At 40.3% G+C, this 23,599-nt stretch overlaps 1 protein-coding gene across 1 annotated transcript; it reads right to left on the bottom strand.

Annotated features, from left to right (window-relative positions):
• Positions 1–1,344: 1,344 nt before the first annotated feature.
• LOC18423882 (ADP-ribosylation factor-like protein 8c) lies at positions 1,345–22,509 on the bottom strand. The gene is made up of 6 exons (XM_011629907.3): positions 22,194–22,509; positions 3,819–3,900; positions 3,689–3,721; positions 3,461–3,582; positions 1,915–2,076; positions 1,345–1,767 (listed from the first exon to the last, which is right to left on the bottom strand). The coding sequence occupies exons 1-6, from the start codon at positions 22,229–22,231 to the stop codon at positions 1,650–1,652; spliced, it is 555 nt and encodes a 184-aa protein (XP_011628209.1). The 5' UTR covers positions 22,232–22,509; the 3' UTR covers positions 1,345–1,649.
• Positions 22,510–23,599: the final 1,090 nt, after the last annotated feature.

The raw sequence follows: 23,599 nt of genomic DNA, 5'->3' as shown, positions 1-23,599 counted from the left end.
GTAGCCTCTCGTTTTTCATATCTTTTGGACCTTAATACTCAGCAGTCTCTCTATCTCTCTCTGTTTTCATTTGCGTGATGCGGATTTGTAGGAAACCACCAGGCACGAAGTTCTCGATATTGGCCCCACTTTTAGAGAGAATCGATAGTCAAGGCTAAAAATTGCTGATGGAAAGGCGATTTCTTCATTGTTCTCTTCATAGGAAAATCTAAATTATATTCGACTTAGAAATGATGGGGATTTAAAGAAAGGCTAAAGATAAAGAGTTCATGCTTTGGGCAGTACTTTGGTATAGGGGGAATGGTTCTTTGAAGAAGAGGAAGAGAAAAACTTGGTGTGTTGGACTAAAGTAAAAAGAGAATGGATTTGAGTTTTATATATGGGTGGCGCCACAAAGCTTGTCACATATGTTTCATATATGGATGGTGCCACAAATAAAATATTTGTGATTATCTATTCATAGGAATCCAAATTTAAAAGGACGGCTAGGATAGCATGACTGAAGTTTTCAACCAAAAATATCAAAAGAGGCTACTAACATTCGTCGTCCTCACTCACACCATCTTCTTCTCCTCTTCATTGTGAACTCCCTCCTTTCTCCTCCGCCATCTCTCTCATTTATCTGTGCATATCCCCTCTAGCAAAATGGACTTCTACCTTCCTTACCATCCCCCTGCATATCTCTGCTGCAAATCCCCCTCTATTTCCTTTCCAATCTCAAATCTCAAATCTCTTATCTATTGGGAAAGCATTGTACGGCTGTCCAATGTGAACCTCAGAATGCCACAATGGCGGAGCCATCACATAGATGCCGTTTGCATGTTGAAGGGGGAGGAAGATGGAGATCATTGCTTACGATGCTAAGTAGAGTGCTTGGTGCTGTATAACCTGTTGTTTTTCATACCCTTTGGACCTTACTTCTTGGCACACACTCTTCCAAAAGGAGAAGGGGGGACGGAGCCTGAGTAAGAGAGAGAGAGAGAGTGCCTGAGTGTGAGTGTGTGTGAGAGACAGAGAGAGGACAGTGTGCATGAAAGAGAGCAGGAGGTAGAGAGCAAGAGAGAGTTCCTGTTCTCTTACCAGTCAAAACTTCTGATCCCCGCCATCCATTAAAACAAATCATCAGAAAATTATGTTACAAAAATCAAAAGTTGGGGTGCATAACAGGAGCAATCTCGACATATTACCGTTTAGCATAGCCCCTGTTTTAGTAGTGTCCTTCCAACTTGATTTTTTGCCTCCAAAGTCTTCCATGTTGTTTGTGCAGGTCCATTTCTTGTAATACGAGTACATGGAGTATAGAATGCTATATTTGAATTTCTCATTTTAAAGCTCCCTGAGATAACAGAACAAAGAGCCACGGCATCACCATTAAATCTAAAGGTTTTGTCAAATGGTTTGACAAGCGTTATCACTTCTAGCCACTCAGAATAATTACTAGAGATTGTCACCTAAGTTTCAGAAAATAAATAAAGAACGTGACAAAGTGGTGCAGAGAACCCGCATCAAGCACCACTTTCAAAGGCATGGTGGAATACAGATATAACACAAATTTTTAACAGTAGAACTTATCAAGAAAGAAATAACAGTATATACAGCCAAATCAGTATATACAGCCAAATCACATCATAAATACAGGAAACTCTCTTTCATTTGGCAGTTTTTGAGTGTTTGATTAGCCAGTCAATGACCGTGTCAATATTTATCGAGTCCTTGCATGAAATCATGTAGCAGCACACCTCCCTGTCTTTGATAGCATCAATGCCTCTATTCATCCATACAACAACAACAAAACACACAAATCGGGAAAATGAGAACTCAATATATCAATATAGATGAATGATAAAAAGAAAATAAAGTAAAAAAGAAAAGAAAAAAGTAAGCTCTGTAGACCCATGAGTATATAAAACTCACAGCTGATCGACGAGTGCTTGCCCTGAGAGGGCTTCTGATTTATCTATCTTGTTCCCAAGAATGAGCAATGGGATACCGCTTAAAGAAGGTTTGCTAAGAAGGTCATGGAGCTCACTCTTTGAGATGGCCACACTATCCCTATCGGCTGCATCTACAACATAGCTGTACGAGTGTAGTGCTAAAGGTGTCACAATGATGGACATGGCCAATGCACCACATGAATATATAGCATGGTATCATCATCACCATTATATAAAGGGAAAATAACGTATATATCTGTTATATTTACCGTTATTACGGAAATACCTCAAAGTTTCCGATATTACTCGTACATTTGTTTTTTCAACTTCCTAATAACTCCCCTTTCTTTTCTTTAATACAACCGTTCACTTCATTAAATAAAATAAAATAATTTTTTAGAAAAAAGACGGAACTGCCCATTTTTTGTTTTACAAAAATTGAAATCTTAAAAATTTTCGGTTTTCAAAAACCAAAATTATTAAAACTTTCGGTTTATCAAAAACCAGAGATAAAGAATTTTTGGATTTTTAAAATCCGAATATTTATAGTATAAGTGTAACTTCTTATTAGTAAGTTGTGGGTTGGTGTGTTGGTTAGTGCTTCCTACGTAGTTGACATCTTTACATGATGTCTTGGCTTCCATTCTGATGGGGGGCTATTTTTTTTTTTTTAAACTCCAGAAAAGATGACTTTTTTAGCTTTAATTATTCTAATACCTTAAATCTAAATCAGATTTGCTAGAATGTTTTTTTGGTTAGTACGATTGCATAAGTTTGGCCGTGCTCGGGTTCGCATACAAACAATGTTTTACTCCATTTTTTAAAACGTCATCTTTTTTGGAGTTTTTTTTTTTGAGAGAAAAAAAAAAAGCCCCCCATCAGAATGGAAGCCAAGACCTCTTGTAAAGAGGTCCACTACATAGGAAGCACTACCAACACACCAACCCACAGCTTACTAATAACAAGTTGCACTTATACTATAATATTCGGATTTTCATAAACCAAAAATTCTTCATTTTTTGATTTTTGAAAAATCAAAAATTTTAAAAATTTCGATTATTCGAAAAACAGAAAATTTTAAAGATTTCGGTTTTGGAAACCAAAAAATGGGCAATTCCGTATTTTTTAAAAACAATTTTTAGGAAGTTGAAAAAATGGATATATGAGTAATAATAGAAACTTTGAGGTATTTCCGTAAGAACGGTAAATATAACAGATATATACATTATTTTCCCTGATATAAATGTATGGAATGGTATATGTTTTATATATACTGAATTGGCTTATATTCCAGACTAACTAAGAATGCAGAAATTGAGAAATTTGCAGCTTATTACTTAATTACTATCAATTTTCCATGCACCAAACAATCCATTCTCTTCACAATAGACAAGTGGTTATGATTCCCAAATACCATTCAAAGAGGTAGCATCCAAAGAGCTAGAATTGAAGACTAAAATAGAAAAAGAGCACGACAAAGTTATTGAGAGTTTGTGAAGTTTGTAGAAGTAGAGGTTAGAAATTACAGAATTGCAGAGACACCACGACAGTAACGCTCCCACATGGTGCGGAATCTCCTCTGGCCCCCAAGGTCCCACAACTTTATTGTCACATTTCCCTTCATAACTTTCCGCATGTTGAAACCCACCTAATCACCAGAGGTGAAAAAGAAATGCTTCAATGGAGTCCTGATTAATAAAGCATTCTGCTAGGAATTCTTGAATTTCAATGATCATAGACAGAATGAAACTCACAGTCGGGATCATGTCTTCACTGTATCCTCCAGTCTGGTGAGAATAAAGGATTTCCAGGTGAGCAGAGATGGTAAAGCCTTTCATAAATATGGTGGATATATGGATGAGAAGAGAAACAAGATCTACTCACTGCAATAGCATTCACAAGTGATGTTTTCCCAGCATTCTGAAGTCCTATCAGGGAAAGCTCCATTTCTTGCTTGAAGAACAAGCTGCAAAGGAAGTATATACTGAGATGACCAAATTTGTCATTTCACAAAACATATAACAAATCTATCTATCTAACTAACTATCTATCTATATATACTACCGAAATGCATATGTGGTTTAAAGAGCATGAGATGACAAAAAAATGAATTTAAACATTGGCTTAATTCGTTGTCAATTTATGAGACCTGATAAAGTTTAAGGAGCATTTGAAATGTAAAAGAAAAAGATAATGAAACCAATTTCACGATAAATAGCTCAAATTCTACATAAATATTTTTTAAACTACAATCTGAAATTAAAATGTACCTCACTTCTTATTAGTTTGAACGCTTTGACTCCAACAAGTGAGGCATCAATAAGACAGTTGCAAATGCCAGATCTAGCATACAAATTCAGTGTAATCTCCATTTATTTTGTTAAAAAAAAAAAAAAAAAACAGTCAAGAAGTGTTTAGTCTCAATTATATAGGATTTCTATAGTCATCATGATTGCAAGCCACTTGCACATAGTCGGTTATGGACTCATCTTCAATGTAACTCCATTAAACCTTGGATTTATTAGCTTATAATAGGATTACAGTAAAACTAAAATGATTTTTTTTTATGCATTATAAATTTTGTCAAGAATTGAGAAATTATCTTTCACTAATAGCATTTGTTATGTGCATCATAAATGTCTTTCAAAACTGAGTAGTTATTTTTTAAGATTTACAATATATTCCCTCCATAATTATAAGAAACAACCTTACTTTATCAACAATAAATAACACTTCAATGTCTACTATAGCCATTATATTGAACTTACCTAATAATCACAATGTTTCACTTTTAACCTTATTCTCCACTAGCGGAGTTCTCCCTTTAGCCTCCTTCTCAGTAAAGTCAAATGTAAGCATAATTTTCTTCTCATATGAAGAAGAAAATAAATAGATATTCTTTTGGTAATAGACGCCCCATCCAACTAGCGACAAATGGAGGGTCATCTCGCTCTCTTAGTCCTTTATGATGTCCACCCCAAATTTCAGGGTTCTTCATTGTTCACTGAATTCTCAGGACTGAAATTTCAGGATTCCTCTTTTCATCTCTTTCTTGTTTTACTTTTTCTCCCTCTCCGGTCTCTATTGCCCAAAATTTCAGGCTTCCTCCCACCACATTTTTCATTCTTTTTTCATTTTTATTCAACCAAACGTAAAACCTAACCTCGTGACCTCATTCTTTGTTTTTAACTTTTATTCAACTGATTAGATGTTTCTTCACATTTGACATTTGATCTAAACTTTGGAGTTTACTAAAATCTTGATGGTGATCATAATCTTGAGTTTTCCATTTCTGAAAAGTAGAAATAATATTTTTATTCTTTTTTCTCTACCATCCATCTTGAGTTTTAATGGAGGCACCTTTTTTTAATGTTCATCTTAGGGACTCACAAATCTCGGTGAGTTGGATGACTCACAATAACCGCGTCCTTTAAATATTTGTCGATACTTTAAAATGAACCATGGGTATTTTTTAAATAAAAAAATTTAAGTTGAAGCTTGTAAACAATTTAGATCCACTTGTGCAAAAATTAGACAATCTCTTTTTCATTTTAGGACCTCTTTTAGGTGTATGTGTAATGTGCAAAATTGGTCACTTCTTCAATGAAGTTCCATCTCCTAATTTTCAATTCTACAAATCTATCATCTATCTATTAATATAGGAAATAGTTTATATAAGGTTGCAACCTTATTTGTAGAAATAAGGTTGCAATAATCTACACCGTCCATTTTATTTGGACAGTATAGATTGGACACTATCTTAAAAGACACCCCTAGAATTGACATTGTCTTAAAAGACATGTCAAATCTACACCGTCTTAATGAGATGGACAGTGTAGAGTATCACAACATTAGTTTTACAAATAAGGTTGCAACCTTATACAAACCAGACCCATTAATATATTAGGCACAATCAAAGTAAGGTGCACCTTCTAATAGCAGTGACATTGTATCTGTGAATCCAAGACGTTATAAGGCTGAGGCACTAACAATCAAATTTAAATAAGAGATTTGAAATTTTTGGAATCCAAAACGTTATAAGGATGTTTGGCATTGCCAAATTTAAATAAGAGATTTGAAATTCTGTGGAAAGACTTGAGATAGGAATCCAATATTCCCTAAACTTTCCAAAGATAATCTAGGAATTTGTTAGAATTAGAGCTAAAGATCAATTTATGGGAAATTTATGCAAATGCCCATGAGACGTGAACTATTTATTTAACATTCTACCCATATCTTTTGATTTAACTGCAACACACGATCACAAGTTGGAATAGTTGCAATTGGGTAAAATGTTAAATAGCTCATTTCTCATAGGTATTTTAACAAATTTCTTTATTGGATCTGATTAGATAGAGATTGAACAAGAAACTCGAGGAAGAAATGATCTTGTAATTCTAAAGTTATTCTCTTAAAAAGAGGATATTAGGAAAATTGCAGGGAAATGGAGTCAAGAAACTCAAAACTCATACTCTCATTTATTCTCCTCTAGGGTTTTCTATGTTTAACATACATGAATGTCTTTGAAGACATTTTTCGATACCATGGGTCCCCATGCGGAATAAAAGAGAGAAGCCAGTCGAATGGCCCCAAAACTGGTCAAGATCTTTATAAGGACTCCTAAAAGTCTCCTACCAAGTTTCATCGCATTCCGACATGTCTAGGGCAGTGCAGATTGAGAAACAGTTTTGGCAGAATCAGCCTCTAGCACCCTAAAATGGATCCCTATAACTGGGACCCTACTCTCGAAGCATCAAACGACCGTGGGACCACTACCATTGGATCCGGCATGGTTGAAAACCCTGCCATTGGAGCCTGATAGACTTTAAACAGCTCGACAGTGCCCAGACTTCGACGCTTCAAGGACTTGAGCCTAAAGATTTGGTCATGCATCACCGAGGGTTCCCGAGATTAGTTGGTGACCCTTGGTTTGTCCATCTCCTCCTTCGTAGTGCCCAAGAGCTCGCTGAAGCTCCTCTGCAATGCCTGCAACTCCACCAGGCTTCCTTCTCCTCAAAGCCCCATGGGCCTTGGCACTCTCTCAAAACATTCGCAAGCACTCTGCGAAGGTTCACGATTTGCTGAAGTTCGCCGGAGAGCTCTTGAACGACTGTGTACCATGGCCTGGCTGGAGGTTTCTCGCCGGAAGTCTCTTGACGGAAGCTCTCGTTCTTTAAAACTCCCTTCACTATTTCACCGAAGGTAAAGCAGTAAAATGGAGTTTTTACCCCCTCTTATACACAAGGGTCACACAAAGTGCCCCCCCACAAGCTCGAAATGACGCTCTAGTCCTCATCTCCAAACGGTGATGAGACTAGAAGTCTGGGCACTGCCGAGCTGCACCTGTGAAAGAGATAGAAGAAGAGGGAGGAGAAGAAGAAAAAGCAGAGTTAGAGTGTTTTGGGCAGCTTTTTATGTCATCACCAGAATTGGACGTGTGCAAAGGGTATTTTAGGTCTTGCCCCGGCTCTGACCGTTGGAGGATGCTTTTAATGCCGTCACCCGTATTGGACGAGTCCCGAGCAGTTGATGACTCAGGGACGTTCACCTGATTGGATGAAGGGATAAGGCAAGTTGCGCCTGGGATGAAGTCTTGTAAAGTCGACAGTGGAGGAAGGGGTTTGAGGAATTGCTCTCAACTAATGGCTACGAGATATGGTTCCTTCGGCGAGTTGACCTGGGTGCTTGTCTCCTTCTGGATCCCTTGGGAGGTGTTTGGTTCGTCCTATCGGGCTGGTGAGTAACCTTAGCTTCGCGAACTGCCTCACGCTTCAAGGACTTGAGCCTACTATGTCCACGGTAGACATCTCTAGGCTAAGAAGTCGAGGGCTCTGAAAGGTCTAAGGTATGCTCATAGGGGACTTGAGGTGGGATTTCCTCCTGGACGGGAGTGATGGCTTGGAAGCGTTCTGGGAGAATGACACAAACAATGTGGCCTTTCTATACCTTCTCCGCGACTATAGCTTCGAACCCAGAGCATTCCGTCAACTCATGGCCCCATACCTAGTGATATGGGCACCAGAGATTTTCCATACCCTAGACAAGATGCCTAAGTGCCTAGCGGGCTTCGGAGTGACAAGACCCTGTTGGAGCATCGCTTCGAAGAGGGCTTGCAATGGGTCTAGCGCACTTCCCTGGGCTTGTGTCGGGAGGTCCTCTTGCACTGGTGGAGCAGGGACTTGAGGGTGTCCTTCTGGCTACCATGAACTTCTTGGTGCTGCTGCATCTTCTTTGCCAAGAGCTTGTGGAAGGTAGTGCATTCGCTCAGATCATGGCCTCGTAGGAGATTATATGGACACCAGAGGTTTTCAGTTCCTGGAGGCAGGGGCTTGGGCTGCCTTGTCGGCTTCAGTGTGACGAGACCTTCTTCGAGCATTACGGAGAATACTACATGGAGGACGGTAGGTGCCTCGTCATGTTATTGGATTGTCACTACGTGGGAAGCCTCAGTCGCTTTCTTTAACTCTTCAAGCTTTATCTGGCCCTTGTTAATAAGGGCTTCGATAATGTCTTTGAGCGTATAGCACTCTTGAGTGGGGTGGCCTACTCTTCTGTGATATGCGTAGTATCTCTCGTGTGTCTCATTTCCAGCCTGCTCTGGGGATTTGACCTCCAGCAGCTGGATCATGTTTTACTCTAATAGTAACCGAAATAGCGTAAGAACCCATTCCTTCTCAAGGGGTACACCTTGTTCTAGTGCTGAATCCAGTAGTCACTTCGATTTAGAATTTTAGGGGGAGGGACCTTGTTATAGGACTGTTGCTGCTTGCCTCCAGCCTGAGGTGTTGTCTGTGCCTTGGTTGTGACTACCCCTTTAGAGAGGTTCAAGGTTTGAGGGGCGGCTTTCTTAGTGTCGGTCACAATGACAGCCGCACTAATCACCCCTTTTTGTTGGTTTCCCCAATTGTTGGAACGAGAATTCCAATTGCCCCGACCATTTCTCGAGCTAGAGGGCTGCTGGCGAGATCCACCATGGTGCTTGGACAAACCTTCTATACGAACCTGAAATGGAGGCTGAATTGGAAGCCTCAACAAGCAGAGCGATCTCGGGCAGCACATTTCTTATGCAGGTCTGAACTGCTTCTCTTCCAGTCATGGGAGTAGCATGATAGGTTGCCAACTCTCTCCATCGGATAATGAACTTATCGACTGGCTCACCAGGCTCTTGAGTCAGAGTGAGGAGCTCGATGGTTTCCACGTTTCTCTAGACTTCATAGAAGCGCTGGTAAAACAATTGCTCCATTTCCTGCCATGTGTGTACCGAGCTTAGAGGTAGCCGAGCATACCACTGGAATGCTGGCCCTTCGAGAGTCTCGACGAACTGACGGAGGAGGAGCCGCCCGTCAGCTGCCGTCTCTCGACAAGCCGCTTGGAAGTGAGCGATATGCTAGTGCGGGGATGTGGTACCATTGAACAGGGGGAGCTTCCTTTTTGGTGGTCTCGGGGAAACGACACCTGATCGATATACGAGGGGTACGGCTTTTGGCAAAGCGACGTCCCTTGAATGCCCGAGATCTTACTATTGAGAATGTGGGTCACCATGGCACCTATATCGGCTTGCGAACCATGTGGGGAGCAGAGCTGTCTTGGGAGGCCGGTGGGGGAGTTTGCCTGGGAGCTGTGTCCTCTCCAGATGAGTAGTTGGCCACATGATGAGAAGAAAAGTAAGGGGCCTGGAGGCCTCCAGGAGATCCATCTTTCGAGAATGATTGTATCATCACCTCAAACCTGTTCATCAGCTCTTCTTGAGCGTCACTCGACTCGTTGATCACCATGATGCTGAGAGTTTCTTCTGGAGGGACAGAGCCAGGTGGAGTAGTGGGCTGCCGGGGTTAACGAGTCGTACACGGCAAGTCGGTCTGTAGGGGCTCAGCATGCCCTGACTGGACTCAAGTCTTGTACACCGACCGTGTGAGGACCTGTTCTTGACGGTCTTGGGACCGTGATTTCTTAACAGCTTGGTCTTTTCCTGTGACAGTAACCACCAAGCAATATTCTTGGACTTCTTGCTCAGGTTTTGGAATCCGAAGAGGGAAGAAGGGATTGTGAGGCAGGAGGCCATCAAGAGTGGCAACCTCAACTGCCTTAGGGGCCTCTCTAGTCAGGAGTTGCAAGCCTCTCTTCTGCTTGATCTTGAGGCAGCGATAGACTTCACTCCAGAATGGAGCCTAAGATTTGGACTGCCCTATCTTTCTTGAGCATGCGATGTGTCCATCAGCTGAAGTAGAGAGTGAGGTCCAAGGATAGAGGGCAATCTGGGCTGCTGCCTTGGAGGCTGTAGGCTTTTATCTGCCATCAAGCCTTTGCCCCGAATTCCCTTATGAGGTCCGGATGCATGGCTGACCTGAGGTGGCTGACTCAATATAATACTCTTAGGGAAAACCTTTGTGTACCAAGTCTCTAGGTGTTTGCCTGGTAAAGGAAGGGTGACAGAAGAAGGAACTAGCTCACGACTCCGCCTGAGCCGAGATCAGGGAGGAACCTGTGAAGCTGCTGAGTGTGCACCTTTGGAGGCAGCCCTCCGGCTGACTTGGGGGTCAACCCCGACTCGGTCAGTTGGTTCGACCTTAGGAGGCCGAGACCTACGAGCTCGTGTCTGTGACGGACTGGGTAGGAGCTTATCTCTCAGAAGGTGAAGTCATGTGTGCTGAGAGGGAGGACGAAGTGGTCGACCCCCGTATGCTCAGGCTGGCGCAGAACTGGCGCTGCCCCGAGCTGTGGGATGCAAATGCATGGCGCTTGCAGGGTTCGGCCCGAGAAGGCCTAGCCTTGGATGCGGGCTCAAGGTAGCATGAAAGTTGCCCCGAGGTGTGGCTCGAGTAGACGGACCATGAGCCTTTAAGTGTGTGCGATAGGTGGAGGCCCCAGGATCTCCTCCTCGGTGTGTCGAGGCTCCAAGAATAGAGGTTCGGGGTGGTGAAGGAGTATGGGGGGTGGCCTTGCGACGACCCTCAGGAGCGATGGCAACCTGCTTGCCTTTCGCGAAAGCAGACAGGGCAGCCTTTCGGCGTACCTTAGCAATGTGACTAGCAAGGGACTTGCCAATAGCAGGGTGCGTGTTGTGGGTGGTAGAAACGTGCTACCAATGCGAAGGGCCATGGTGGAGGGTCCACCCGGACTAGAAAGTGGGGAGCTAGGGACCTTCAAGTCCCTTCTCGCACAAATCCAGGAAAGAACCTAAGATCCGAACTGTGAGTCCCGGCTCAATAGGAGTGTAGGGAACGAGGCTTGAGAAACTCACTTCCCCAAGACGATCACGGGGATGAGAAAATCCCCAACTCAGATGAACGAGTTGAATAACCCAGATGCCATGGAATGCAGCGCAAAAAATAAAAGGTGATGCCGATCAAGCAAGAGCGAACCGAGAAAGGGGTAGTAAGTCCCCAGTGGAGTCGCCAAACTGGTCGACGCCTCGATCTCGCCCCCCTCCCCCCCCCCTCGGATCTAGATGACCAGGTGACACGTGTCTCGGGTTCAGAAGACTCGAGACCTGAGTCCGCTCTCTCAGAAACCTTGTTCACAGAACAAGGGCAGGTGCCCAGCTGGTGAGAGAGGAATTTTATTCGTGAGGTGGGGACCAACCTCACCTGGGTCCGTGACTTACTCGGGCTGGACTCGTGCAGGCGCCCTCTTAAATCATGATGGAAAGCCTTCAACTGGTTCGAAATCGTCTCTCTTGACCTGCAATCTCCTTGTTTTCTGCAAAGCACTATCATCGTTAATTTGCACGACAAGTGGGTCGAGGGACCCACCCTTGTCTTGGGGCGGACATGCACAGATGTGCACATTCATAGGGCAGAGAAGATGAGAAGTTATGGTGATGAAGAAGAGGATTTGAATAAGGGGAGAAAAGAGAAGATGACCTGACAAGGGAACGAGATTAGCATGATAACTGGACCATTACAGTGACCAACTCGGAGTGGTAGCAAGACGGGCACGGTAACTCAGACCGACGCGACGGCAATACTACTCGAAACCAAGGCCGATATGACCATCCTAATCTGGTGTGGCAGCAAGACAAGCATGGTACTCTGAACCAGCACAATGGCAATACTGCCCGACAGCCAGATCGCTATGAGCGTGTTAGACTGAGTCTATCCTTTAGTCAAGCGAGAAGAGAAGAAAAGAAAAGAGAAGAGAGCGAAGAGAAGACGCGAGACGAAGAAGTAGGAAGGTCCCGACGGCATTAGGTATCGCCGCCCACAGCCATGGAGTAACAATGTCGTGGCCTCTAGACGGCGTTGGACACTGCTGCTCACGGCGAAGGGGTGAGCAGTGAACTGCAGACGATGCTGGCCATCGCTGTCGATGACACGGGAAGGCAGCAACGTTTCGCGGGCGACGATAAGCATTGCCGTCTACGCTAAGTGTGGGATGCTGAAGACATGTCTGCAAACAGCAATAACTATCGCCGTCTGCACTGGCGCAGGATGCCGAAGGCACGCCTGCAGACGGCGATCAGCAGCGCTATCTGCGACTCGTGAGAAGAAAGAGAGATGGTTCGCGGTCGACGATGCATATCGCCGCGCGTGACACCAATCCTGGAACCGAAACAGGAGCCTTACCTGCTACTTGAGCACAGCCCGGCTCACTGCGTGCTCCTTCAGTGGACTATGTTGAGGAAAAGAGACGAAGAAGAGAGAAGGAAAGAGAAAGAAGTTCGTGCATGGCGCTGCAATCGCCATGCACGACCCACGAAACTACAGGAGGGGGAGAAAGAAAGAGGCATGCACGGCACTGCCACTGTCGTGCATGGCCTCTGAGAAAGACTCAACAGAGAAGAAGAAGACAGACGAAGAAGAAGAAAGAGAAGAAGATAGAAAAATAAAGTTGAAGAGAGAAAATACCTCGAAGATAGGAGGGGTACAGCTCTTAAATTTCTCTCTCCTCTCTCTCAAAGACATGCTCAAGAGAACTCAAGAAGCAAGCCTTAATTTTTATTGATCAAAAGTTGAATCCTTGTACAACGATTTTCCAGCTTTTCTCTCAATGAGAGGTAGCATCTATTTATAGACTAGGGCTAAAACGTAGGTGGATTACCCAAAACTAGCCCTAATTGATGATAATTAAGGTTTATTTGAATTAAAATAATAAGAAAATAGGGTGAAAAATGGCTGATTTGCCCCTGCCTAACAATTGAGAAAATTCCAAAACGGTCCCTGCTGAGAACTAGGAAAGTTCTTGATTCTTCTTGGACGATCCATTGACAATCCGGCATTCGAATGAACAACAGATGATTCCCATTTCGCAAGGCTCGATGCTACGATCATCACACTTTAAAGACATGGTCACATAACTTGAAATTTGAATAGATCTTGAAAACTTTTGATTGATAGTGCATCTTCATCTTGACGTTTTTCTTCGGCTTCTTCGCCGAATTGCACTGAGCATGTTACCACAATCACGTTGCAATAAACGGGACGCGATTTGGTGCCCGACCGAAGATTTGACAATCTTGAACGTTGGCCAAAATTTGAAATTCTGGCTACCGGAATCAGCAGTGACTTCGACTTGATCTTGTGCGACATCCGACTGTTCATCACGCGCGGGGTTCGGACTAATGATAGCCACGGATGTTACGCATGCGATGCAACTGGTCTCGCGTCAATCGGGCTCGCGAGTGCTGTGATATGGCTTCTCGAGTGAGTGGAGGTCTTATTGATTTTTTGCAACTTGCTGCTTCGAATCATGAACTTCCCTCAAGCTTTTCTCCCTACTCCGACATCGTCAAGGGACGTGCAACATATCAAAAAACTTGTTTCGACGAGACGAACACGCTCCAACAAGTTTGAGCACGATCCTATCTCGGATGAGGGAGATGTGGAAGTCGCAAGTTCACTGTTCGTGATTGTGCTTTAATGGAGTTTAGTTGTAGGGTGGCCACACGGGAATAGTGTGCGGCTCCTCCTGTTTTAATGATTTGCCCCTAACTTCTTCCTGAAGTGTCTGTTTAAGCTGAAATTTGACCCCTAGGGATTTTCAACCGTGTCGGATCCAATGGTGGTGGTCCCACGGTCGTTTGATGCTTCGAGAGTAGGGTACCCGTTATAAGGGTCCCTTTCAGGATGCTAGAGGCTGATTCTGCCAAAACTGTTTCTCAGTCTGTACTGTCCTAGACATGTCGGAATGCGCCGAAACTTGACATGAGACTTTTAAGAGTCCTTAGGAAGATCTTGACCAGTTTTGGGGTCATTTTGAGACTGTCGAAATTTCCACTGCTTGTTATTGACCGGCTTCTCTTTTATTCCGCATTGGGTCCCATGGTGCTGAAAAATGTCTTCAAAGAAAATCATATAGATTATATTCAAGAAGAGATGTGTGAACCATCAAAGTTATTTCAATTGCCACTTTCTCTGTTCCATGACTATTATTGATAAGGGTGTTTTTTTTATTAAAAGCGGTACTATTGATATTTCTTCACTAAAAACAAGGGTAATTATGGAGTGAAACTCTAACTACATTATCAATATAAATTCCTTTTCTCTTATAGTGAGAATATCAACAATACCCTTTCAATGACAAAAATACCTTACTCAATTTGTAGCATAGAATAACGAATGAGGGCAAGCAAACCAATTTCCAATGTTCACACCCATTTCTTAATGTACCATATAGAATTTTGTGGAATACTAACCATAGAAAAAGCTATTTTATACATATATATAAGTATACACACACATATATATACATATGCATATATCAACATCATCAGAGCCTTTTTCCAACATTTGGGATCGGCAATACGAATCTTGGTTCGCCATTCTGCTCTATCAAGGACCACACCCTTAGGTCATAAGTCCCCATATCTTTTCTCACTACTTCCAACCATGTCCTTTTGAGCCTACCCCTTGCCACTTTTGAACCTTCCATTTGAACCAACTCGCACCTCCTAACATGTGTTGCACTGAGTCTGCACAGCACATGGCCAGCACACCTAAGTCTACGTTCTCTCATCTTATCGCCTATTTGAGCAACACCTAAGTACTCCCTAATATATTCATTTCGACTTTTATCCCTTCTTATCTTGCCGCTCATCCATCTCAATATCCTCATCTCAGCTACACTCAACCTATGGGTGCCTTGTTTCTTGATCTCCCAACATTCTGTCCCGTAAAGCAAAGCTTGTCTCACAGTTATCCTATAGAATTTCCCATTCAGCTTCATTGATAAGTCATCCATCACATAAAACTCTAGTCGCATATCTCCAATTCGCCTACCTGGCTCTAAATTTATGTGCGACATCTTCCTCAATCTCTCTATTTTCCCATATATTGACCCAAGATATCGAAAGTATGCTCTTTTTGGTATTTTTTGGCCGTCAATCTTAACTACTTCCTCATCTCTGCTCCTATTATTACTAAACTTGCATTCTATATACTTCATCTTAGGCCAGCTAATTTTAAAACCTTTGGATTTTAGAGCATCCCTCCAAAGTTCTAACTTTGTGTGGACGTCGCTTCGGGTCTCAGCGATCAAAACTATGTCGTTTATGAAAAATATACACCACGGTACGTGATCTGGTAGGTGCCTAGTTAAGCCTTCCATAACTAAGACAAATATAATGGGCTTAACGATAACCCCTAATGTAGACCAATTGTCATTGAAAACTCACTCGACTCTCCAGTAGTTGTCCGCAAATAGGTACCACAATGTTTTTCGTCCAATCGTTTGGCATTTTCTTTGTTCTCTACACCTTCTTGAACAGCTTGGTTAGCTAGTTAATACCGATCTTCCCCATAGACTTCCAAACCTCTATTGGGACACCATCTGGTCCTAAAGCCTTTCATATCTTCATCCTCTTCAAGACTTCTTTCACTTCCAATATCTTAATCCTAAGAATGTATCTATGACCTCCTCCCTCATTTATGTCAATGGTTCCTTCTACCACTATGCTCCAACTGTGTTCATTATTTAATAATTTTTAAAGTAAACTCTCTACCTTTGGTTGAACCTTTCATCATTCACCAAGACCCTTCCATCCTCACTCTTAATGCATTTAATATCGTCAAGATCCCGACACTTTTTCTCTCTTTTTTACTGATTTGAAGATATCTTTTTTACCTATTGTTGTTCCCAATGTACTACATAGACTATCATAGGCCTTAAATTTAGCCTTACTATTTGTTTAGCGTTTTTATATCCTTTTAAGTTTTGACCATTTCTATTACGTTATCAAATTTTATAACATGATTGTTTCTCGCTAATCTCCTTCTAAACCTCATTACTCCACGACCAAGTTTCTTTATCGAAATTTCTTTTTCCTCTAGTTTCTCCTAAAACTTCTTTTGCCACATTCTTAATACAGTCAGCCATCTCATTCTACATAACATTGACCTCATGTTTTGAGTATCATTTTCCTTCTTTAACTAATTTATGCCTAAATAAGTTTATTTTCTCATTTTCTAAATTCCACCACCTAATTTTATATATATATATATATTCCAAGATACACCACCATAATGGTGAACTTAGAATTTCCTACCCCAAAATCTTGACCATGAAACACCCTTGTAAATTTAAAAGTTACATTGTAGAAATTTAGACCATAAAACCCCAATAAATTGTTTAAAATTTAGAAAAGGTATATTTGTAATTTTTAAATCACTTCTCGAATTCAATGATGATTTAAGAAGTCAAATGAATCTTTTTAAATTTAAAATTGACTATTGGAGAGTTTTTGAAATGACAAAAATACCTTTCCTAAAATTCATGAACTAGTTAGTTACTAAAGTTATGTTTGAACATGTAAGGGCATGATTGTTGCCCAGTTACCAATTTAAAAAAAGGGGCATTTTGTTGTCAATATTTTTGGAGCAGGAATTTCTGAGATCACCATTAAAATGTTGTACCCTAAAATAACCACAAGCACACACATATTTGTGTGCATGTTATTACAAAAGATAGCACTCTAATGAAGTAATGACAACAAAATGAGCACTTTAATAGGATCGTGTTGAGGGGGAAAAGATTCAAAATTTGCCAAGAATTAATTGAAAAAAACAATTCTGTCATACCAATACAAAAAGCAGAAGTCACAAAAGTGGGCACCCAAGGTGTTCTACCTTGTTTATCTAGCATTTTCTCCCAAGAGATAATCAACCATGGGCATATATTAAGGGGAAATGGCTCCTTCAACTGCGGAGCAAAAGGGATATGATCCACAATATGCATTCATCAGATCCACATTGGACCAAGAAATAAAAAACTTCTAACAATATACACCTTTCAACCATGCAAGTCCAACAGATCAAAGTCATCTTCTCACAATTCCCTCCTAAGTTGCACACATTTGCATTCCCCCCCCCCCTCAAAGTACTGAACATCACCAGCCTACTCATCACGAGTATGCTTGTAAAGGATGGGACCGAAACTTGTTGTGGTACTGAAGCACACCAAAATTCACCCCAAAAACTAAAACTGCTCCCATTGCTAATCATATTCTTAATCTCCATCATAGGTTCCCCAAATACACACCTAACAATTGTGCCATATATACTTGAGCAAAAGAACTACGTTCCCTTTGGGGAAAGCTCAAAGTTAGGCTTTGTGGTCTTTGGTAGCTCTTTGACAGTTGCTACAAACTACGGTCTTCGAATCTCACCACTAGTCAAGAGCTGTAATCCATTGAAACTACAGAATATCAAGTGAGCCCAAAAGATATAAGAACTGTGAACCATCTCATAAACAAAATTATTGCTTTTTAAAGGGATCTCTAGAGATCTTTTTGTTCTTTTCAACCAAATACTCAAAAGATGGCAGTGGGACACATCATAATTCTAGAGAGACCTACCACCTCTACACTAAAGCAGACTAACAAGTCATAAAGATGAAGAGTTAGTGACTATTCTTAGCATCAACAAATCAAAGAAACGCTCCAGCTGATACGATAAAACGAGCCATCCAAGATTTCCTCTACTTCCTGAATCCTGACACGCCAAATGTATGTCCCAAATTAAGAGTTTAAAGTACTAAACTTGCAATGTTGCCACCAAAAATCTAAAAGTCATGGATTTAGCAGTGGTAGTAATGATCATACTCGGAAATGAGTGTCTCTTTACACAAAAACACAAGAGACCTTTAGCAAAGGACATAACTGAAACTTACTGACATTTACCAGCACCCCATTCCATTGAGGACCGCACATGGAAATGCATGAACAAACTCTAGACTAACCAGAAGTCCCAAACTCCACATAGTGCGTAAGTAAGACATTTAGTTCAATGATGATGCCCTACGATTTCAGTTATGGCCCAAATACAAATTTGCAAGGCCAAATTTCAAACCAGCACTGACAATTGTTAGACCCCTTCCCTTAGCATCACGCATGGGAGGTAAGTTGGTTGTGCAGAACCCCTAGCATCAAAATAATTCACGATGGACCAGCAAGTCCTCTATCGGCTAGTGCTACTTCGGAAAATTAGCTCTTTCTACTGGCAGGTAAGTTATTAGACCAACTGAGTGAGTGAGAGCACTGAGAGGTCCATATGAGTTGAGATATTTTAGCCTTTACTGAGTGAGAGGTGAGGTTGGTGCACTGTAATGCACATATGCATGCACAGCCAAGTGGGCTAGCACCTAAAGACCCTTGGTGCGAGGCCTTGGTCAAGAGTCACTAAAGATGGCTAAGTCAGTGGGACACTCTAAGACCAACAAGGATGACACAGAGTTAGACCATGGGCAGCTGATGGGACATGGGCGCAGAGCACGTGCAAGAGACATCTGACTCTACACTTGGTTGGGCAGGTGCGTCGACCCTAAAGCAAGGCAATTCAAATTCGAAATATGCAACTGCATGCAACAGCCCCAAGCATGGGTTTGTGTAATGAGAGATAGGCTATATTTGAGTAGGTATGTGCACATGTAGTAGGGAGAGTGGGCATAATAAGCCATCGATTAGGTTGACCAGACTTGTAACCTACTGTTAATGAGTCATGCAAGCAGTTGTTGAAGGTGGGAAGTTAGCTAGTGCAACTGCCAACACTAGTTGGTGGGCAATAGTGGTTTGCAGGCTTAATGACCATTGTCAGTGTTTTAGAACATGGCTTTGGCAGCATACCCAGCACCTGCCCCAACTGAGTGACTTAGAGGAGTCCCTTTGGGCTTGCCGAAGTCATGTTTGCACCATAAAAAGGCACAAAGACATGAAAGAAAAGTGAAAAATGTAAAAAAATAAAAAAAAATAAAAAAAAATCCGAAAAAATAACTAAAACTTTAAACAAATATACAGAACCAAAAACTATATCAAACATGGAATAGGAATAAAATTTATATTATTGGGTTTAAAGAGTCATAAATTTAAAAAAAGCATTTCAAAAATTAGGAAAAGTGGAAAAATTTTAAAAATATAAAATACATACAAAATGAATTACAAATCACTTATATTTGATTTAATAAAAAATAATCAAGTTTATGAATTTAAATTGAAAAAAGCGAAACACCTTTGACATTTCGAGGCCAAACCCCCAATCTTCCATCTTGATAGGGAACCAATGCATCCAATCCATGTTAAAGGTTCCTTTGGCAGCCCAAAATGAAATACCTAAACCAATTTTGGGTTTCAAGTTCAGATCAAGGAGACATGAGCACTTGGAAAATTCGGATGAATAATAAATTTGAATTTCAAATCTTCCAAATCCTAATTGTTGTTTTTTTTTTTGGGGGCGGGGGGATAAAAATTAGCCTTTAATTCGAACAAGCACATAAAAATAGGCTTCGGGATTAAATTTTATTGAAGATTTCCATCAATTGAGAAGTAATCGCAAATTTCCAAAATCAGACAAAAAACTTGGCTGCTTTTTTCAACATAAAAGAAATCTGTCAAATTTAGTTCTTTTTTTTCTTTTTTTTGTCTTAAATCAACCCTAAGGCTTTGAATAAATAGATCAGGAAAAATCTAACTAAGGAATGATTTAGTGCTCAAATAGGTAGAGTTTAAGGCTCTGATAAACAACAAAGAAAAAAGAGGGCAAAGTGTATAGTGCAATAAAGGAAGGCTACAACCCTTTGTTTACTACTTGTGGGCGCCTTTTTTGTTGGATTGCTCCATTTCTTGAGTCTATGTTTATGGAAAGTTGGCCTTGCCTTATCCTTGGTTCAACTTAGGTATGGAGCCACATAGTTTAACTTAGTGAAAAGTGAACCTCGTGACAACTACCACCTCCAGCCCAAACTTAATGGCCTCCCTAAACTTTATCACACAACTAACACATTCCCCTCTTTGCTCATTGGACCTTAATAGCCTAATATAACGTCAATCTATCTAACACTACAAACTTGTTGGAACTAAGATCATTAATTCACTTCGGAGCCTGCTTCAATTTGGTCAGTTGAGAGAAGTGCTTTAGAGAGTCACCTGCTTCAAAGGAAAGCATTCTAGTTTTGAATTTAAAAAAATTGCCCCTTCATCAAAATCAGAGCGGTTTCCCACGTAACCTATATGATAGGTTGTTATTTCGTATCTTAATATCTCACTTCGAGCAACCAATGAGATGTTGGCAAATGAAAATACCAATATCTCATAGGTGGCTTATTGAGATATTGGTGTCCAAAAGCAGGAATATCTCATAGGGTGACTTATTAGATGAGGTATAATCAAATGGCTTTTAGGATGATCTATGTGAGGTACTGGTATTTTTATATATATAGATACGTCACTATAAAAACACCGATGAGATATTGGTGTTCAAACATATGAAAATTTCACGGGGTAACATATTTGTGAGATCTATGTGTTCAAATATACCAATATCTCACAAGGTGTCTAAAGTTGTATGCTACATGAGTATCTTGTGAAAACATGACACAAATGAGGTAACGGTATCTAAAAATACTGGTGACATAGTGAGATAGTGATGCTTGAAAATACCAATATTCGTAGTGTATTGGGAGTCAGTCGAATCCACTAGGCCTCGGCCGAACCTAATCCGACTCGCCCAAGTAACTCTGCCTCAGCCTATGTGCGAGGCCGAGTATCCCAGAGTTGTGTGTACAACTCGAGGATATTAAAAAAATTGAAAAAATTCTAAGAACATCATAAAAAATGTGGGATGATATATCAATTTTTTGCATATGATTTATATGTTTTTGACAAACATTAGGGACTATTTTTGCCACAAATCCCTATTTTTATATTACCTTTTCTTTGGATTTTTTAAAATGCCCCCAACTATAAACCTGTTTTTTTCTAAATCCATTTTTCCAATAATTTTTAAGCTTATTTGGGATCTTTAAGGTTGTTTTTTGTTTAAATTTTCTTTTACTACATTTTCTTTATTTTTTTGATTTTTTATGTTATTTTTTTTCAATTTATCGAGGGATTTTCAGCCCACTGTATGATGACCCAGCCGAGTCCTGACTCAGCCAAGTTACTCCGCTTGGCTAAGGGCCAAGTAGCTTGGCCAAGTCAACTTTCTATACACTAGAGAAAGCCAATACCACACATAAGAGTAAATAACATGTTTTGGAGAGCTAAAATTGAAAACTGCCCCTCAACTATTTTTAGTTGACTAATGACCATAAAATTGAAAACTGCCCCTCAACTATTTCTAATTGAATAATGACCCATTATTGGCATTTCCTTGAGGGCTTTCCGAAATTAGGACAACATAAATAACAGCTGACATGTCATACAAGGCATCTCTTGGGAGTGATTTGAAATTTCCCATTGAAAATTTTTCTTTTAAATTATTTAAGACCAATAATGATTAGTTTCGGTCAAATATATACTAATGCTGTACATATTTTAGGGTAGTTAGAATTACAAAGACAATGTTTTCTTCACTTATTAGATTGAGTTTTAGAATTCTGTGGATTATGTTTTCTTCACTTGTTAGCAATTTTTCTCTAACTGCATCACTCATGATTGCAGTTAAAAAGTGGATAAAGTGGGGCAACAACATATTACCAGTTAGATTCTCATTATTGGCAATAAAAATCTCAGATTATGATCAGGTAAAAAAGCTATTTATCGGATGGAGAAACATACCATATTTGAAATGAAATTACCACTATAAGTGAATTATATCCCTAAATGCAAAATCGATTGTTATTCAGTTATCTTTTTTGCCTTCTTTTTTGAAAGAAAAAAAGAACAATCCCATTATGATTATGGAAAACCTTATTCATCAGCGACATAAAAGAATATTTTATGCACTTCCATAGGTACCAAATATACCAATATCCCAGGAATATAATCTAGAATTGATAATCAGAATAAACGCCCCAAATAATCAACCAAACACAAGACAAGAGAGAAAGAACCTCCGAAGCCAGTTGAGGAAGGAATCCCAGATGCCCATTGCGATACCAGCAAAGCCAGTGCAGTACTGATTTCGATTCAGAAAATAAATGGAGAACGCGTTGATCAGAAAAACCCTAACTATCGTTCAGAAAGGTGTCGTCGAGAGATCTGACAGATGGAACCACCAAACAAAAGCCTAACTTTTCATATTAGGATGATGGACAGAGAAAGTGGGCCGTACAGGCCGCTTACAGTCCAGCGCATACAACGGGTTGTTTTCTGTCGGAACTAGACTGAGAGGAGAGGGGGAGGTGATTGAACAAAAAAAGACGGGCTGCTTTCTGGTTTTTTTTTTACTGTTTTGTTGTATAAAGCAAGATACGGTTTAAAGTGGAAAAAAAAAGATAATGGCGATTTATATTCTCTTTGAAGGTATGCACGATGGATCACCGCTCGTGTCCTCGATCTTAAATAGTAAGAAAAAAGGGAAAATATCCCTATGTCTCTCTTCTATTTTTTTTTATATTTGAATAGACTTAAATATTTAAAATATATTTATTAAAACCGTGACTAATTTTATCCACTTTTAACTATTATTTAACCTTAACAAATATAAAAAAGATATACTATTTCTAAACTCTTTTTATCTTTATGTGATATATTCCTCAAATTTCTCTTTTTCTCTCTCTTCTTTGAGATTCTTCCAAATCCCTTCTCTCTTTATATATTTTTCCCCACTTTCTCTCTCTAGGTTTCTCGCTCTCTCTACCCATGTTTCCCAAAAATAAGCACAATCTACATACAGTTAATCATCCATACGAATAATATCCAACCAATCAATAGAAAAAATCCACATAAATCAAGCAAATATATAAAGAAAAATAAACCATAGAGAGCGAGAGGGTTTGGGAAAATTCATGGAGATAGATATTTAGGAGAAAATCACTTGAAGAGAGAGAAATGATGGTGTAAAGGATAGTGTTTGGAAATGATATGTTTTTATTATATTTATTTGGGGCAAAAAATAGGTTTAAAAAGGATAAAGTTAGCTTAAGGGGTTAGAAGATACAAGATTTAGAATTTCTATGACCCAAGATATGTTTTGAAGTCTTGAGTCTATAGAGATATAAAATTTAAAAATACGGGGTATGGAGATATTTTCCCTAAAAAAAACTATGATAATGGTGATAATCGTTTCGTACACGTGTCCTATTCAATAATGAGTTGAGATGTTTGGACGGAAGATTGAGAGAGGCTTTGTCATAGAAACATTTTTTCCAATAATTCTCCACACTTTCTCCCCAAATTGCCGTATTTTTTTCTTAGTTGGTGCAATACATTCTTCTTTCTCTCCCCTTCTACTTACGTGCTATTCAAGAAAATGAGTTAATTCTCCGCACCTTCTCCCCAAATATCGTATTTTTTT

This window comes from Amborella trichopoda, chromosome 4 (assembly GCF_054954075.1).
Source record: "Amborella trichopoda isolate Santa Cruz 75 chromosome 4, AtrichopodaSantaCruz75HAP2 v2.0, whole genome shotgun sequence".
Taxonomy (NCBI): domain Eukaryota; kingdom Viridiplantae; phylum Streptophyta; class Magnoliopsida; order Amborellales; family Amborellaceae; genus Amborella; species Amborella trichopoda.
The sequence above is the reverse complement of the archived record's forward strand: the minus strand, read 5'-3'. Positions and strand labels throughout refer to the sequence as shown.

Coding starts and splice junctions, on each gene's coding strand:
- LOC18423882 (XM_011629907.3), bottom strand. CDS start 22,231: ATGGGCATCTGGGATTCCTTCCTCAACTGGCTTCGGAG. Junction 3,722..3,818: donor CACTTGTGAATGCTATTGCA/GTGAGTAGATCT, acceptor TATTCTCACCAG/ACTGGAGGATACAGTGAAGA. Junction 1,768..1,914: donor CAAGCACTCGTCGATCAGCT/GTGAGTTTTATA, acceptor ATGGATGAATAG/AGGCATTGATGCTATCAAAG.